The sequence below is a fragment of the Orbicella faveolata genome, unplaced genomic scaffold (genome assembly GCF_042242905.1).
Source record: "Orbicella faveolata isolate gen_17 unplaced genomic scaffold, um_ofav_v1 contig_12, whole genome shotgun sequence".
NCBI lineage: Eukaryota > Metazoa > Cnidaria > Anthozoa > Scleractinia > Merulinidae > Orbicella > Orbicella faveolata.
In genome coordinates, this window is record NW_028301539.1 from 5837367 (window position 1) to 5855000 (window position 17634).

The 17634-nt window shown below is 45.4% G+C and overlaps 4 protein-coding genes and 1 pseudogene across 4 annotated transcripts in view; 1 reads left to right on the plus strand and 4 right to left on the minus strand.

The window, feature by feature from the left end:
• Positions 1–2726: 2726 nt before the first annotated feature.
• On the minus strand, positions 2727–3481 carry LOC149116273 (uncharacterized). The gene has a single exon (XM_089283607.1). It carries the CDS (start codon positions 3479–3481, stop codon positions 2972–2974), a length of 510 nt encoding a protein of 169 aa, XP_089139733.1. The 3' UTR covers positions 2727–2971.
• Positions 3482–3519: 38 nt separating this feature from the next.
• LOC149116274 (uncharacterized) lies at positions 3520–4385 on the minus strand. The gene has a single exon (XM_089283606.1). It carries the CDS (start codon positions 4204–4206, stop codon positions 3520–3522), a length of 687 nt encoding a protein of 228 aa, XP_089139732.1. The 5' UTR covers positions 4207–4385.
• LOC110066560 (uncharacterized protein F54H12.2-like) lies at positions 4380–6307 on the minus strand (annotated as a pseudogene).
• A 1481-nt stretch (positions 6308–7788) lies between these two features.
• Positions 7789–9041, minus strand: LOC110057975 (uncharacterized). The gene has a single exon (XM_020764578.2). It carries the CDS (start codon positions 8890–8892, stop codon positions 7789–7791), a length of 1104 nt encoding a protein of 367 aa, XP_020620237.2. The 5' UTR covers positions 8893–9041.
• Positions 9042–13613: 4572 nt separating this feature from the next.
• The window catches only part of LOC149116275 (uncharacterized), a 4179-nt gene continuing 158 nt past the window's right edge, over positions 13614–17634 (plus strand). Inside the window, exon 1 of the mRNA XM_089277498.1 lies at positions 13614–17634. This exon is cut by the window's right edge and continues 158 nt beyond it. Within this exon, the coding sequence (XP_089133624.1) occupies positions 13614–17634 (4021 nt within the window).

The window sequence follows — 17634 nt, forward strand, 5'->3', positions numbered from 1 at the left end:
ACATGTAATAGTACCCATGACCTACCTTGTAGCCTTCCTCGATAATTTCGTAATCGTCACTATCGAGGAAAGTTTTCCGCGTTAGAAAGGCCAGAGTTGACGTGAGATTAAAAGACCGCCGGAATTTGGAGGCTCCGAATTCCTTGTCCAAATCCACGTGCCTTTCGGTGATATGCTCCGCACGTTCTTGAGAGAGCATAACGTAATCGTTTTCAAATTTGACGGCCATTATATAAAACGGCGCTCTATACACATACAAAGATGCAGAGTGATGCGATGCGCGTCGCTTGACTCTTATATGGCATTGTTTCACTCCAAGCAAGAAACTTGGAAATGCTGAATTTGCATGAAAAAAATTAGCACCTCTTTGTTTTTTGTAGAGAGCAAAGAAATCAAACCACACAGGGACTAAAGTTAATTGAAGTTCAAAATACTTTTCGTTTTACGTACGTAAACACTCAAAATAATTGTCTGTTAACAAATGATGTTATCGCTTTAACTTAAAGCTTTTACTCCCGTGGTAAATCCACATATTTTGTAAAATGATAACTATAGACCTAAGGACATTTTCAGGTAACAAGATTTAATTCGGACTAAAAGTGTTTTCTTCATTAACGCATCAAAGCAAAACAGAAACAAAACAAGGCATCAACACAACGCGTCTGAGTCTTTATAACGTTTATTTGAATAACACGAACTCCAAAGGGAGAAATTGATTACAACTTTAACTTTTTCTTCGCCTGCATGATTCTCTTCACAATCCTTTCCGTCATTGTTTTGCTACCGGGTAACTTATCGATGGCCTTGATCATCTTTGTATCCGCTTTCCACTTGTCTTGCAAATTCTTAGCGTGACTGTAATCGATATCGTGTTGTTTAGCGATCTTGTCCAAACGATTGATGCCTGGATCGCCCCGTTTCAGTCTCTTGGCCAATTTGGTCCCAGGTCCCATGTACTGGTACCCAGGCCAGTGAAATTCGATTCCCGTCTTGCCCAGCCATTTCTGAATGTCGACACCACTCCCGCGTTGCTTAATAAGTCGTCGGGTCTTGATGCGTGTACTACGTCGGGTCTTGCTAGTACGAGTCATAATCGTGTTTTAGATTTCTTCTCAGTTTCTTTCCTTTGGCCCAGTCTTCCCAACCACTTGTAGGTTTTAAACGTTCGGCCTCGTTTTTACGTTTGCCCTTGCCTTTGCGCTTGTCTTTACCCAGGAGAATGTCGGCTTTTCGTAGGAGCGTTCCCAGTTCCGAGTCAGGTGGAGGAATGGGTGTTTTAGAAGCGGGTGGCCTCCTTTTAACACCTGACGTAGACGGTGTAGCTTCTTCCTTGATCTTTGGTGTCTTCGTACCTAGAGAAGCGTTCTTAATCAATTGTTTGAACATGGTTTCCAACGGACCTTTCACCAGGGCTCCTTCCTCCTCATCTTCCTCTTCGCCGACATCAGCACTATTGCTAGGCAAAGGACCAATATGTCTGATACGTTTGGTTAAACGACCTCGTTGACGAGCTAGAGGTTTAATTTTCTTGATGGCAATCGAATCTGGAATCGATTTATCGCGGAGTATCACGTGACTTTCGGCGGCCAAACGTCCTGCTTTGTTCAACAAGGCATTATCGGTGATTTCTCCTTTGTAATACTGAACCAATTGGTCAAACTCTTTCGTGGGTACCATCATGACTTCTTCTGTCATTCTCGAAATGTTGTTGGAGTAGCGTTTCGTAGCTGTCTTGCCAGTAACGGAGTTCAGTCTCTTTCTTCTCGAGTTTGAACGTCAAATGGGCTGTTGTGTCTTTATCTCGACTGCAATTCGCACACAGAGTAATAGTATCTCCGGGTGCTGTGGTGTCTCTGATAGTATGACACCTTTCACACAAGTCCTCAAACTTAAAAGCTAAATACTCTTGATTGAGGTTTTCGTACTTCCTCTTCCAGTACTGCACATTGTCTTTCAATTGTTCCACTCTTTCGTTGGCTTGTTGTAATAACTTGACCAATTCGCTCAAGGTGTCTTTGGGTTTGGGGACGAAGTCGTAACCTTGCAGTGGATAACCGTGGGCATCTCGGGTGTTTAACATCGACATGCTTGGAACACACCGTTCAAACCTTGCCAGAATCCGCTACCTTTTTGTTCCTTGAGATGTTCTCTTCGCCTCTTGACTGAGTTTCTGCGTTTCCCCACCTCGCGTAGCGTTGTCTTATAGCGATGCAGTTTCGCCATAGTGATTGGGTGTACGGGAATTCTGTTTCGTAGTAGATTGAGAACCATTTCGCTCACGGCGTTGATTTGATCTGCATTAGCATGTTCTAACATCTCCTGTCTCCTGTTCCGATTAGCCTCTTTGAGAATAGACTCCAAGAAAGGGCGTTGTCTGCGTAATCGAATCATACTTCCCAAGGTGCAGGACGTCTGTTGTAACTGCCTGTGATACCCTTTACACCCATTCTCTTATACCGTTTGTCCTTTCCGAGCTTGTACCCGATCTTGGCTGCATTCTTGAGAACAGTAAACAGTGCACCACCACGTTGTCTCTTGTTATAATGATTCACATTGTCTCTGATTCCTTTTGCTGCCTGACCCGCTAATTTCAATGCCAGCGTAGCAAAGGTAGGTGAGGGTCCCGATAAGAACATACTGGCTCCTTCGGCGATCTTGTCTACCAATCGATGTTTACGTCGTGCCAGTGCTCCACCCCGCTGTTTACTTCTTTTCTTGGTCCGCTGTTTACTTCTTTTCTTGGTCTTTGGTTTATTTTTCATCGTCGACGTTTACGCGAAGCAGCTTCCAAACCCTTTTTCACACCGTAACCAGCTGCACCAGAGATTCCTCCTAGAGCCGCCGCCTTTCCTGCTGCTACTAAAGCTGGAATGAGAGCTGCCAATGGTAACAATCCCCCTTTTTGTGCCTTCCTTCGTCTCCTTGGTTTTCTACGAACTGTTCGTTTGCTCTTCATGACACATACTACCACTCACACGTCAGTGCTCCCGCTTTTATCGACGTGGTCGTAGCGAAATCGTTGTTCGTATTCTTGCACGCACTTGTCAGATACAGGGGGTGTGAAATCAGTGATTGTGTCATCCAAGGTTTGCATCTTGATCAAGAATCCGTCAAACTCCTCCATCGGAAGTCCTCGCACGTAGGTTCTCAATTCGATCAAAGCTTTGTCGTAAGTGGTGTAGGCAAAGCGACACATGTCGATTTTGAACGAAAACTTTTTGAAGTCGTTCCACCCCTTAATCACAGTTCCAGCTGCGGATAAACAGGCAATCAGGAGACTATTTTCCAAGACGGATCCTACGATGATGCCTGCTGCCACGATGATCAATGCCAAAGCGTTCAAACAACCGTGGCACCACTTAAAGTGGTAAAACATCTGGCGATGACACCACCACTGACGATGGTAAAAGGAAAACAACCCATCCAATCGGTACAGCAAATCTTTGTTTACCAACTGGGCGCTTTTCTTGAATCCGTTCATTAGAGATACGGTAGTGATTGAATCTTGGGAAGGACTCATCACGATGTCTCGATGAATTTGTGACATCGCATACATCCTTCGTCCTTTAAAAGGTGGCTGAGAATCCTTTGATCGTCCAAACTGCCAGGATGTAAATCCAAGACCATGTATCCGAACGGACGTTCTGTCAAACGTTGAAACGTGTCTTGTAAAACTTGCCATTGAGTGGGAAACGCCTGTAACAATAAATTTCTCATGCCTAATTGATCTCGTGGATTCTTGAAGGCAACGATGTAGTGTGCGTTTCTGGAAATACTCTTGGCATATTTCCCTGGCGGAAACATGTCTTGGCACAAGTAGAGCACTGTGACGTTCTGATGGTGAGAATGTTTGGTGAACAGATCCAACACCCGTTTATCGTTTCCTCCTTCAGCCATTAGATCGTCCAGTACGAGTAATCCGCCTTTAGGAAACCACGTTTTCAATTGATCTGTGTCAGGAACGCCTTCGTGAAACTTAATCCCCTGTTTTTCCATGGGTTGAAACCCGTCTTGCCACACCCCGTAGCAATAATGTATTTGGGAGGGTGGGGTATGAAACAAGTCGAGGTTATTCAGTAAAAGTTTGGTGGTGAACACCGTCTTGCCACACCCTGAAGGACCCACCACCAACAGACTGGAAGGGGTATGAAATCGAAAAGCCTTGCGTCGTTCCATGAGTCCAAATGACCAAAGGGGCATGGGCATGCAGCTTTTGTTACCACATGGAAAAATTGACCCCGCGAGGAATCAAGTGACAGTCGAGAATACTAACCATTGTACTACAAGATCATCACACAGAACACGTTTTCAATCGTATTTTAATGTCAAACCAACAATCATTACACTAAATGTCTCACACCGCAATGAGAAGTGTCTTGGTCATGTTTCACGTTACACACTTTATCCCATTCTAACTCTTTCTCGACCAACTTCTTTAACATCTGGCCTACTTTGTGATCATTGTCTACATAATTATGTTTCGAGAAACGCCTCAAGAACTCGTTCATGCTTTGACCTCTCGCTCTGTCTTTTAAATAGAACAAGGCGTAATCACCACAACTTTTACTGTAAATCGATTGCAGAGACTGTCCATTGTAATTGACATGTTTCCATTGACTTTCTAACCAGTCTTGCAGGGGTTCTGTTGTCCCGTAAGACTCTAAAGGTAGGGCGTAGCTGTCCATCACCTCGCACACATTCCCACTATGGGTCCAAAGCGCCAGCCAGTGTCGGCCCGGTCTATCATGCGGATCTGTGTTTACAATGTACCCACGAGGTTCTTTCTTGATCGGTCGACGAGGTAATCGATCGCAAGCCACCGTCCCGTAAAAGTAGGGTTTCAAGATGGCATCCGCTGTCGCCAAATGATCCAGTTGTACGTTATTAAGGGGTACTTTCTCCATTAGCGTTGGTAAATGTCGTACAACACGGCTTTGTTCTTGTCTATTTCCAAGAGGTTCTCAAACTCTCCGTACAAGATGACTGTGATGTTGTTACCTGGTGGGGCACCAAAGTTCAGCACAATCTGTAACTCTCCTGACTGCTTGGGGTTCAACACCGGACTGTCCAAACATCCGTTGGCTGCATTGTCAAATACAAACAGTGTGCAATTCTTGCCTTGACCCCAGTCTTCGCTTCTGACCATGTTACCTTGATGTTTGCACAAACATCCTGTGGCTTGTAAGAACCGATAGTAACCTCTCAGATCTTGGGTACCGTCGTTGTGCACTAGTTCCAGGGTCTCGGAAGGGTACTCTTCTCCTCTGACCAGTTGCCTGATGTTACTTACACCAAACTTTTGAAAACAGAATGGGTCACGTGCCGCAGTGCCATTGAAGGCTTCTGAAAGCACGAGTCCAACGATGACTCTGTTAGGAATTCTGCCTTGAAATAAATTGTTGCACTCGTATCTTTGCTGGTTCCCTTGCATGTTGAAGGTCCTAATCTCAGTTCTTACGGTCGGGTAAGCCACTATGGTTCTGCTGACCTTCATTTTCGTCATCAGCTCTCGGTAGACACTGGGGTTGAGCCTTACTTGACACAGGTACATTCTCACTTTCACCTCTTCGTGTGTCAGTCTTCCAGCTACGTTCACACCATTCAAGAACAAATTGGGAGAATTGAAGTACATCTGGATTCCAATCTGCACGCCAGGTACCAACAATTTGTTCAAGTGGAACACCTCGATGTGGGGTGTGAACCTTAGCACGTGTCGTTTTCCATCCGTGTAATTGCCTTGTTCTGCTTTCATGAGTTGCACTGAAGCTTGTTGGTTGGAGGGCAATGCTTGGAAAGCCTCATGCCCATCTCCTTCCGTGTTTGTGTTGTGCACAGTCAATTGCGCTGGAAAATCAAGGGCATTGTACCAACCTTGAGGTTTTAGCACGGTTTCTCCATCATCTCTGTTGTAGTTGAGCAATGTTTCCAGGTATGCTTTGTAGTGATAAGTGTCGGTTTGAGGACTGATCAAGGTACCATTGAGTCTCACACTGATCTGCTTGAACAAAGTGTGGGCCAAATTGTTCGTGGGCCAGAGTCTCGTGGCCTCCACAACGTTATCACCATTCGCCAGTTTGAGTGCCAACTCAATCTCAAAGAAACTTCGACTGAGGTCTACGTAATCTTCTTGAGGATCCACTTGGAATTTCACGGGGTTGATGCCTGTCGTGTAGGTCTGAATGGGTACGATGCGATAACTGGATATGCTGAGATCAGTGGGTGGAACGGTGAACAGGTTCAGTTGAGGATTCAGGACTGATTTGGAACCCGGATGTAACAACCCACCGTCCATCAAGGTATCCGTCATTTTCTTCCTCTTCTTCTTCTTCTTCTTCTTCTTTGTCTTCTCGCTAAGATGTGATCCCAATCGTAGCCAACAGGTTTACTGACCTCAGGGCTAATCCATCCGCCTTTTTGTACCTTTCGTTGACGTTTGGAGCTTTTTGAGAACCCTTCACGACGTGACGTTGACAACCCTTTTCTAGATTTGACGAGTCTCGAGCTTCTGGAGTAGATGGGATTCATTAGTCGCCGAAGATGTCGTTGAATTTCCGCTTGATGTTTCTATCTAGGACTTCGTAAGCTTTACGTTTCACTGCTTGTTTAGCGCTCCGTGTTGCTCCCTCTTTCGCCTCTCGAATGCGATCTCGAACGCCGCGACCGCTTTTTAACCCTTTCAGGCCTCCTATAACACTCGCTTTCAGCAGTTCTTGAACGAAGCCACCTCCGTCTTGTGGGTCAGGTTTGAATCGTGTTAAACTTCCACCTTTCATGCTCGTTTGAAGTGAAGGGTGAGAATCGTGTTTCCTTCACCAAATTCGGTCAGTTCACCCGTTGTCTCCGACACTTGCGTCTCAATAATGTCCAACTGGGCCTTGCGCAACGGAATATATTGAACGTGGAGCGGTTCAAAATAGTGACTTCCATCCCCTGTGCGTCGGTAATTGACCTCTCTTAACAGATCCGTGACTTGATTTCCAACCATTGAACTTCCTCCCACGTCGGAATAGATGAACAAGGAACGTGATGTCGAACCCACCACGTTTTGAAAGGCTTTGTTGAGATTCGTGAAGCGCCAATCGCAAGTAATGCTCAGATGAAAAAGGTCTTCTGCTATCAACCAAAACAGAGGCTCACCCCTATCGTTTTTCAGATCGTGTGTCATCGTTTCTAAGTTGGGTACCGTGTCGGTAAAAAACTCTTGACGTAAATTGGGTCCCAAGTCATATTTTTCAGGGCTTCTCTCCTTCAACCATCCCATCTTTAAAGCCAACATCTTATTGATCTTCAATGCAGGCGAGCCATTGGAGCGTACGTGTGTCGCTTTGTTATCCGTCAGTAGATCGTCTCCATCCCAACGAAATTTCACGTACATTCTCTTTCCATCGGATGCTGTATAGCTACTACCGAGATGGGGTCCTTGGTAATTCAAGATGCGCCGCTGCTCAAAAAATGTCACCATACTTTTCATGAAACCAACACCATCAATGTACTCAACCACGGTTCGGAGATCGTTAGGGTCATAGTGAGCTCTACCAAACTTTAACGAACCAGAAGGGTATTTCATGATCCAGTCCATGGTAAACAGGATTTCGTTGCCTTCGACCAACTTGGGGAGATGCACTTTCACATCTGGTAACGAGATGCTAATCAACCCCACTTTCCAACTCGACCCTTGCAACCTGATGGGGTGGGGTAATCGAATCTTGAAATTATTGCTTTGGTTCTGTGCAAACTCTGCGCGGTTGCTGTGACTAGGCAAGGTGATGTAAAACTCCTCATTCATCCTCAAAGCTTTTTCACGTCCTTCTTGTCAATCCAACTGTCGTATTTATCTGACCAACCTTTCCAACGTACAAGCAATTTATTTCCTTTTCGTTTCAGCACTTTTTCCACGCGATATAAATCGTCGTCCGATACGGTGACTTTCTGTAAGTCTTGAGAATAAAAGGTACCTTCCAAAGGTGTGTCATCCATCTCTTTGATTTTGTAAGTGACCACACTTCCAGGGATGACTCTGGATACTATAAACACTTCTTCCGTCCAGCCTGGTAGGTAGCCTTTCTTAAAGGTTCTAAACTTCTTATTGAGTCTCACGCGATCATTGACTTTAAACTTTGGCTTGAGATGCTTGGCGTTCAAACGTTTGGCGTACAAGTTGTTCCACACTTCCTCTTGATTACTTGCAGTCACTTTGTCGGGGGCCATCTTGATGCTGCGATGATACGATCGATTGTAGCCCACGACCAAGTCCTGCAACACGGGTAAGAACGTCAACGTATTCTTGATGGTAAAATATCGATACATTCTTTCTTTCAAGGTACGATTGAATCGTTCCACGACGCTGGCTTTGGTGTCTCCACTGGTAGAGAAATGATGAATGTTTTTCCGTGTGATCAAGGCTTGGAAGTATTTGTTGTAAAATTCTTTGCCGTCGTCCGTTTGAAGATTCTGAGGTTTTCGACCTTGACTTCGTTTCAAAATCTTCTCAAATGCGATCGTCACGTCTTGACCACTCTTGGTCTTGATGGGTTCAACCCAGGCGTACTTGGAAAACACGTCGACCACCGTCAACAGATATCTGTAACCACGATTGGATTTGGCAATGTTGATCACTTCGATCAGATCTGCTACCCATTGTTCGTCGATACCAAACACCATCACGGGGAGGGTCGGAAAATGTCGTCTTCGGGGTTTGTGCAAGGTATAATCCAAATCGCGCTCCAATGTCTCTCGAACTTTTCTGACGGGTAATTTTTGAGCTCGTGCGAAACGAGCCACACCCCCCAAACTACCAGGAGAGGTCGGATCTCGATAGGTCGTCAACAGAGTTGCATAGGGATTCTTCTTTTTCTTTTTACTCTTCATAGCACCGCCAGTCTGTAAAGACATTGCCTCCAGAGGTCTGGGTAACGTTCACGAATGGTCAGAAACCACTCAAATGACTGAGATTGATGTTTCAACCACAAGATAAAGACCACGAAACGAAATACGTTTTTACTCACATCAACGACTTCGAATTCTCTCAAGGGATCGTCAACGGGATCTGTAGGAAGGACTATATCCTTTCCATATTTGTTAACGATACGCTCGCATCTTTCGCATATCCTCGACCAATAAAGTCGACTAGACCAATACTGACCGTCAGACATGGTGATTCAAAATGATTGCTTTATTGACTCGTTACGCTTTCTTATAGATAATTTTACATAGTTTCGGAATCCATACAATCTTGCTTGTAATATCTACAGTTACGCCACACACAGTTCCCTTGGCCAGGTCGCCAGTTCAAGGCATCGTTCCTATCTTTATTTACATAAAAAGCATCCCTCATGCTTTCTTTACAGTCCTCGCAAAGATCTTCATCCTCGGCGTCCATGGCATCGAAGAAGAAACGATCCTTCCACCGAGTGACCTCTTGATCGAGTGAAATAGCTAGATCTTTCATTTTTTCGCACATACCTTTGTAATCACAGCACACATCAAAACTCACTTTCTTGTTCAGTTTGCTCAGAGTCCAATTGGCCAATTGTTGTCCGAAACGAATGGGTTCCAAGAGCTCGCTCAGGGCTTTTATCATGTTGAAGTTCAGAGGAGAGGTGGTCAAGAGACAAGTTCCCTCCACGTCCAAGACTGGGGGTGACGCCCTGGTCACCATGAAGTGTTGCCTCTCTTTCACGTAGTAAACGTGAAACCAATCGTAGGTGAAGAGAAACACCTCGCGTTGACACGTCTTGAGCAGGGGTAAGATTTGCTGTTGCCATTCGGGTCTCAGGGTCAGCAATTGGGTCTCTGTCCAATACTCATCATCTGCCAACAGTTTATAGAACAACATGTCAAAGAGGATCACATCTCCGGGGGGTGACTCTGGATCCAAGGTTTCCAGGGGTTGCAGGTCCACTTCACAAATGGCATCCACGTGAAGTTTGATTTCATTGCTATTAGTGTAATAAGACATTGTTTTGGTTTCAAAGGGTGGAAGATTATGATGATGATTACGGGTCGATGGTCCTGTGGTTCTTGAGTCACTTGATCAACTGAAAAAAAAAGAACTATGCGCTCTTTGTATACACTTCAGAAGTGTTTGTGACTGGTCAGATCTGCAAATGACGTCAAAGGTAAAAGTACTGAATCACGTGAAAGTCAGAGCACAGATCACACCGCACACCCTCATCACGTGAAAGTCAAAGGTCGGATTACGCCACCCTTCCTAATATGGTCATGAAGTGATGTGAATGGTCAGATCCGAAAATCACGCGTTGGAAAAGTACTGAATCACGTGAAAGTCAAAGGTCGGATCACGCCACCCTTCCTAATATGGTCATGAAGTGATGTGATTGGTCAGATTCGAAATCACGTCATGATACGTGGCATTCGCTGATTGGTTTGTCTCACTGGTATAAGTCGTTCACCCCTCACTTGACATCATTCGCAAGTTGAGGGTAGTGCCAGAACAACTTATGTCAGTCGAGCTTGCCAGAAACATGGAAGACGAATCTCCTACTCGCTACATGTTGAGTGAAGGAAGTGTGTGCTTACCAAAACAAGAGAAAGAAGAAGACGCCATGATAGATTACTCTTGCAATCCATATTCACCAGCTACTTATCAGATTTCCACCAAAAAGAGAAAGAGGGTAGTCAAGAAAGAGAAAGCAGAAAAGAAACCAAAGACCAAGAAGATCAAGCAGGAACCCGAAGGTACCAGTCAACGCACTTTGGATAAATGGTTAAAGAAAGACACTCCCTTAAAGGGTATTTTAAAGAAACAATCTTCTTCGTCATCAAGGAATGTGTCCTTCCTATTCAAAGTGGAAGCCAGAAACCTTTACACAAATGGAAATCTGTCGAAAAAAACACATTTCTTGGATTTAACTTTGGAGGAAGATTGTGCAAAACGAAACACACCTTTTGCACTGAAACGAAGAGAACAAAAGAAGGAGCAAAAACGACGACATTATTGGAGACGACAAGAACTCAAACCCAGACGTGTGCGCATAGTGACTCACATACTCAAAGCCATGCTTAGAGAGAATACGCTTTTAGGGTTATGACATTTTATTTTTTTCTCCTTTCACTCCATAGACATTGAAAAGACGTTTCACGAAGTTCCGCCTGTTGTAGAGAATGGGGAAATAGTGGAAGTGCAAGTCCTAGAGGAAGGGGAAATCTTTGACCCTGACGTCTTTTTGGACGGACTCGCACAGCAGTGGAAACAAGACCCTTCTAGTACTGCTCAAACCTCTACAGAAACCTTCAGAAATCCGTCACCACCGATCCGAGGGAACACGGAGATCCTGTACTCTTGCCCTGTGCATCCGAACGATACTTTACAAAAGAAAGAGACCAACACTCAGTACGGCCATTGGGAGTACTACAAGTGCCCCGTCCAAAATTGTTTTGTCAGCTGCGGTGTGGACAATGTAGAGAATTACTTAGAGTCGGCCAAACATCAACTCCACAACTTCTACCTGGCCAAACCTGGACACATCATAAAGTGTTACTGCCATCGTCCATTGATCATGTCCTTGTCCCAGTCAGAGAAGAATCCAGGCAGATTATATCTAAAATGTCCCAAACGTTGGTGCGATTTCTTCCAATGGTTGGATCAAGAACCCCGAGGCAAAGCCAAAGCTTGGATGGAAGGGGGTAGCATCCAAGAAGAGTATCCACGACCCCACGAGTTGTTCATACCCCAGCAAAGAGACTTCGGGAGGAAGAAGGCCGAAATTCGAGAAAGAGAAGAAAAAAGAAAGAGAAAGTATGCTGAAGGGCAAGAGAGGGAACGTCAGTATGCAGAGAAAATGAGAAATGGAAATCTTGAGGAACGGGAACGAGAACGCGCGTATCAGCAGGAAAAGAAGAGGAACGGAGGATTGATTAATGATGTCATGGAAAGGCGACGATGGGGGTTGTTAGGCTCCTCTGAAAGGAATTGGATCTGGGACGAGTAAAGTGACGTGGCAAGCTTTGATTGGTCAAACTATTTCATAAAGACCCATTTGCAAGTGAACATTCATTCATTTTTAAACATGGAGGTGTTACAGGATGAACTCTGCTTCATTTTGGATTTAGAAGGTTTCTTTCTCAACAAGACATTTCACGTCAGAGAATTAGCTTATTACACTTGGAACGGAGAACACGGGCGCCATGCTTTCTTCATCCCCGTACCGTACAAGAACTTGAGCAACAAAGACAAACGAACTGTGAATTTTGTGAGAAGGAAGATACATGGATTGACCTATCAACCCCTCAAGGCCGAACATTTCCAAAAACCTGAAGTCCTCAGTGAACTGATCAAGGACATATACTCGATGTACAAAGATTGCAGTAATGGCGAGAGAACAGTGGTGGGATACAAGGGAGGCCATGTGGAGAAAGATCTGTTAATGAAACTGAACATTCCTTGTCTCGATCTAGAAACTTTAGGATGTCCTAAATACGACAAAACTCAGACACATCATTCCCCAAGAGAAATTGTTACCCAGTTGCGGTTTTCATGCCGATGACACTGTTCATCATTGTCCTATCAGTGAATGTCATGCTTTTTGGTATTGGTACAAAAGTTTCATTGCAAAACATGCAAACGAGTGATTAAAAAAATAGTTTTTTTCTTTTTCAATTCTGTGTGATTATTGACTTTCGGGGGTACCCCTTTCCCATGCGACTAAGAGGGAGTACCCCCTTACCCCTATTTTATCACTTGGTCGAGAAGGGAGTGGGGCAAGTCTAGGATTGGTTCCCGATGAGGTCACGGTCCCACGATGCTTTGGAAAGGGGAGTACCCCTTACCCCTATTTTAGCCCTTCGACCGAGAAGGGACTGGGGCAAGTCTAGGATTGGTTCCCGATGAGGTCACGGTCCCACGATGCTTTGGAAAGGGGAGTACCCCTTACCCCTATTTTAACCCTTCGACCGAGAAGGGACTGGGGCAAGTCTAGGATTGGTTCCCGATGAGGTCACCGTCCCACGATGCTTTGGAGCGAATAGAAGGGTATATAAGTGTCATCCGAGACCCGTTACTTCACTCTACTTCCTCGGATGTGTATTGAGCGCTAACATCTGTTTTCGTAATGGAAGATATTGTGGCAAAACAAGTAAGTTACTGGGATTTGTTACCCTTTATTTAACATTAATGTTATTATTATTATTATTATTATTGAATGTGGTACCCACGGTTTATGATACAGAATTTTACAACATGCTATAGTTTCACATGTTTGATAGTACATAGGTGGATGAACGTGTTTCCCGCGTGCTTTGTAAAAGTACTAGATGGTGATTGGTGTATACTCATTTCCTTATTTGGTCACATCTTGTTATGATTGGTCAGATATGACATCATCTAAGTAAGATAAGTCGTGCATGTGTACCATTGAGTCACTTTCATTGCTAGTCGTGAGACAGTCATGTTCACTTCACAGCCACATCAGCGTGTTTTACGCCGGAGCCGATCTCTATCCCCTCGGCGATCGTTTCCCCTGGTCATCGCACCTCGTCGAAGTAGATCCCTGGGGCGTAAGCCAGTTCCCTTAGGAACTAAACGACTCTTCGACGATGCCTACTTGGATAACGATGACGATTAGTGGGTTTTTGACCCGTCTAACGATGTCCTCATGGACGAATATTACTCCAACAAGAGACAAGATGACGATCAGTGGATCTTTGACCCCTCTAATGATGTCCTCATGGACGAATATTACTCAAACAAGCGTCCCTTTGATGATAGTGACATTGACTCTCAGGATGAGATAATGATTGGAGGAGGTGCCACACCATTGTTGGACTTCCAGCTTCGCCCAGTGAGTGCTAGACGAAACTGGAGGAACGTTCTCAATAAACAGCGTTTTGAGGCACGCATCCAGCAACACAGGGATGCCAATCCCACTGACGACTTGGGACGAGAGATCACGGAGGCTTTACGACGTTCCATTGCTGACCAGATCGTTGCTGACCCTACCGTCAGACCTCATCACACGTTGCATTTCACCATGCAATCAGATGCATTCACCCATGCCTTTCAATCGACGACGTTTACCGTGAGTGAATTTGAAGAGGGGTCAGAACGATTAGACACCTACCTTCAAGCCCTGGCCAACAAACTCAATTCTAATCAAGCCTTCGAAGCAGATGACTCATTCACGATGGAGACAACGTTCATACGCACCCCTGCACCTGGTAGTGGACATGGCAAACGCTACGAACCGAGCAGTGCAGTTGTACGTGGGATTGTCAAACATTCCCGCATCACCACGAAGAGCAGAGATGAACTGTGTTGTGCTCGGGCCATCGTGACCATGAAAGCCTTGATCGATGCAAACGGTAATACCCGAGATCGTCATTACCATAATCTCAAACAGGGTTATCCTGTCCAGCAGCGGGAAGCCAAGGCCCTCCACCGGTTGGCAGGGGTACCCGAGGGACCATGTGGCATTCCTGAACTCCAAAAATTCCAAGCGGTTCTCCCTGAATATCAAATAAAAGTCTTATCGGTCACTCCACCACACATGCTCGTTTACGTGGGACCCACACCATCGGACAAGATCATTCGTATCATCAAAGAAGATGACCATTACGATGGGTGTAACTCGTTCTCGGGTTTTTTGTCCAAGAGTTACTTCTGTGATGAGTGTAATCGGGGGTACGATCAAGACAACTTTACACATCATCCCTGCGATGGTAAATGGTGTCCATCTTGTCATCGAAAGGACTGTCCGGATTTCACAGAGGCTAAACGACCGTTGGGTCCGGGCAAATTCCCTTCACCCTCTTCTCTTTGCCGTCTGTGTCATCGATCCTTTTTTGGTGAGGACTGTTACTCTTACCATCTTCATCGTCACAGTAAAAATATTCCTTCTATCTGTCTCACCTACAAAAAATGCCTCGAGTGTTGCAAGACGTATGAAGTCGAGAATGCAGGTAAATCTAGAAGTAAACCTAAACAACACAAGTGCGGTTGGGGAGAATGCCCCATTTGTGAACAACATGTGCACGTCGCTTCTCACCAATGTTACATCCAGACCATTCCAGAAGAGGAGGATGATCCCAAAATGAAACGGGTGCCGCGCGACGAAGTGGGGACGCGTCATTTTGAAGAACCCGATCCCGAAGATCCAGATACCAGAGTGTGGGTACAGAGAGATCCACCCCTCCAAGTCTATTGTGACTATGAAGCCTCCGTGGACGACGAGGGAGTGCAAACTCCCATCTTGCTTAGCGCTGAGAGCGACGAAGAGGACCACATAGAATTCTTCTATGGTGCAGACTGTACAGAGCCTTTCTTTGAATGGTTGGAATCTTTGGCTGTTGATCAAGACGGGGACGATCGGAGCGTGATTGGTGTCTTCCATAACCTCAAAGGATATGACGAGATGTTCCTGTTGCAACATTGCTACGCGAAGCATCGGGAAGTCACGGATCAGATCACCGTCGGCACCAAAGTGCTGTCCTTCAAATCAGACCGATTGACCTTCAAAGATTCACTCTGCTTCCTTCCCTTTCCTCTTGCTAACTTCCCTTCTACCTTTGGCATCCAAGAATTAGTCAAAGGGTTCTTTCCTCACAAATTCAACACGCGTGAAAATCAAGACTATGAAGGACCCATGCCTCCTGCTGAGATGTATGATCCTGATGGCATGTCGGCTAAAAAGAAGGCACAATTTGAGCAGTGGTATGCAGAGAAGGTCAGAAACAACTATATCTTCAATCTTAAAACAGAAATGAGAGCCTACTGTGAGTCAGATGTCAAACTCCTAAAAGCCGGATGTCAAAAGTTCAGAAAAGAATTCCAGCAACATGCCGAATTTGACCCCATCGAGAACTGTGTAACCATAGCGTCTGCGTGCAATCGGTTCTGGCGGAAGAAACTCCTGACTCCCAACAGCATAGCCACAGAACCCATGCAAGGATGGCAAGGAGCTCGTTCCAACCAATCCGTAAAAGCGTACAAGTGGCTAGCATGGCAGGAACACCTTCTTCGTCGTCACAGTCCCTCTTCCCCTAACGACGAGCCTCAAGCAGACCGCATTCAAAATGCGAGCAATGGCGGCGAACAGAGAGTGTTCCACTTCCTGGTAGATGGCCTCGATGTACAGACTCACACTGTCTATGAATTTCACGGATGTCTATGGCACGGCTGTCCTCGTTGCCATCCCCATCATCGTGACCGACATTCAAAATTCCATCCTGATCGTACCATCCAAGAATTGTATGAAGTCACTCAACAGAAACACCGTCTTCTGCGTCAGCACGGGTACAACCTTCAAATCATGTGGGAATGTGATTGGGATCGTGAAGTCAAAAGCAATGAAGATCTCAAACAGTTCCTAGCATCGTACGAGATGGTCGAACCTCTTAATCCAAGAGATGCCTTCTTTGGGGGACGTACCAACGCCGTTCGCCTCCATCATGTGGCCAACGAGACCCAGGGTGAACAAATCAAATACGTGGACGTGACCTCCTTGTACCCGTGGGTTAACAAGACACAACAGTATCCCATTGGTCATCCCATCATCATCACCAACCCGGGGAACCAAGACATTCATGCGTACTTTGGTGTAGCAAAAGTAGATGTGATTTCTCCCTATCATTTGTATCATCCCGTCTTGCCCTTCCGACATCGTGGTAAACTGACATTACCTCTTTGCAGAACCTGCATGGAAGAGGAGATGACCAAGGACCTCTTGGAAAAATCTCATCGTTGTCCTCACTCGCCAGAAGAACGACTTCTTAGGGGTACGTGGTGCACCCCTGAACTCGTCAAAGCAGTAGAGGTCGGGTACCGCATCGTACACATCCACGAGGTCTGGCATTTTCCAGAAGAACAACGTCAAGAAGGGCTCTTTGCTGACTATGTCAACACGTGGTTAAAAATAAAACAAGAATCAGCCGGGTATCCTGGATGGGCGCAGACTGAGGAACAGAAACAGCAATACGTCCGTGACTACTTCGACAAAGAAGGCATCACCTTAGATCCTCTCCTCATCGAAAAAAATCCAGGGCGTAAAGCTACGGCAAAGTTAATGCTAAATTCCTTTTGGGGCAAGTTTGGCGAAAATCTTCACAAGAAAACCACTGAGGCAGTCACCACACCCGCTCATCTCTTTGCTCTAGTGTCAAACACCTTCACAGACATTCATACGGTCCGCATTTGTTCACAAGATTCCTTGGAAGTGGTCTATTCGAATCTAAGAGAAAACCAGCCGGACAACGGACGTGTCAACATTTTCATTGCTGCCTTCACTACCTGTTGGGCCCGTTTAAAGTTGTACTCCTATCTAGAGCAGCTACAACAACAAGTCTTATACTTCGACACTGACTCTGTCATTTTCTCGTTGAAGCCTGGCCAACCCAACATTCCTCTGGGAGACTTTCTAGGTGAAATGACCAACGAATTGGACGATGGCGATTACATCATCGATTTCACCTCAGCAGGACCAAAGAATTATGGATACAAGACGAAAAATGGTAAAGTGTGCTGCAAAGTGCGTGGGTTCACCCTCAATGTTCGTGGTCAACAACAACTTAACTACAACATCATGCGCCAGAACCTTCTAGATGAATTGACGGATCCTCTTGACGAACGCAGAAACATCGACGTCGTCAATCCCAATTTCTTCACCAGACATCCGGCCACCA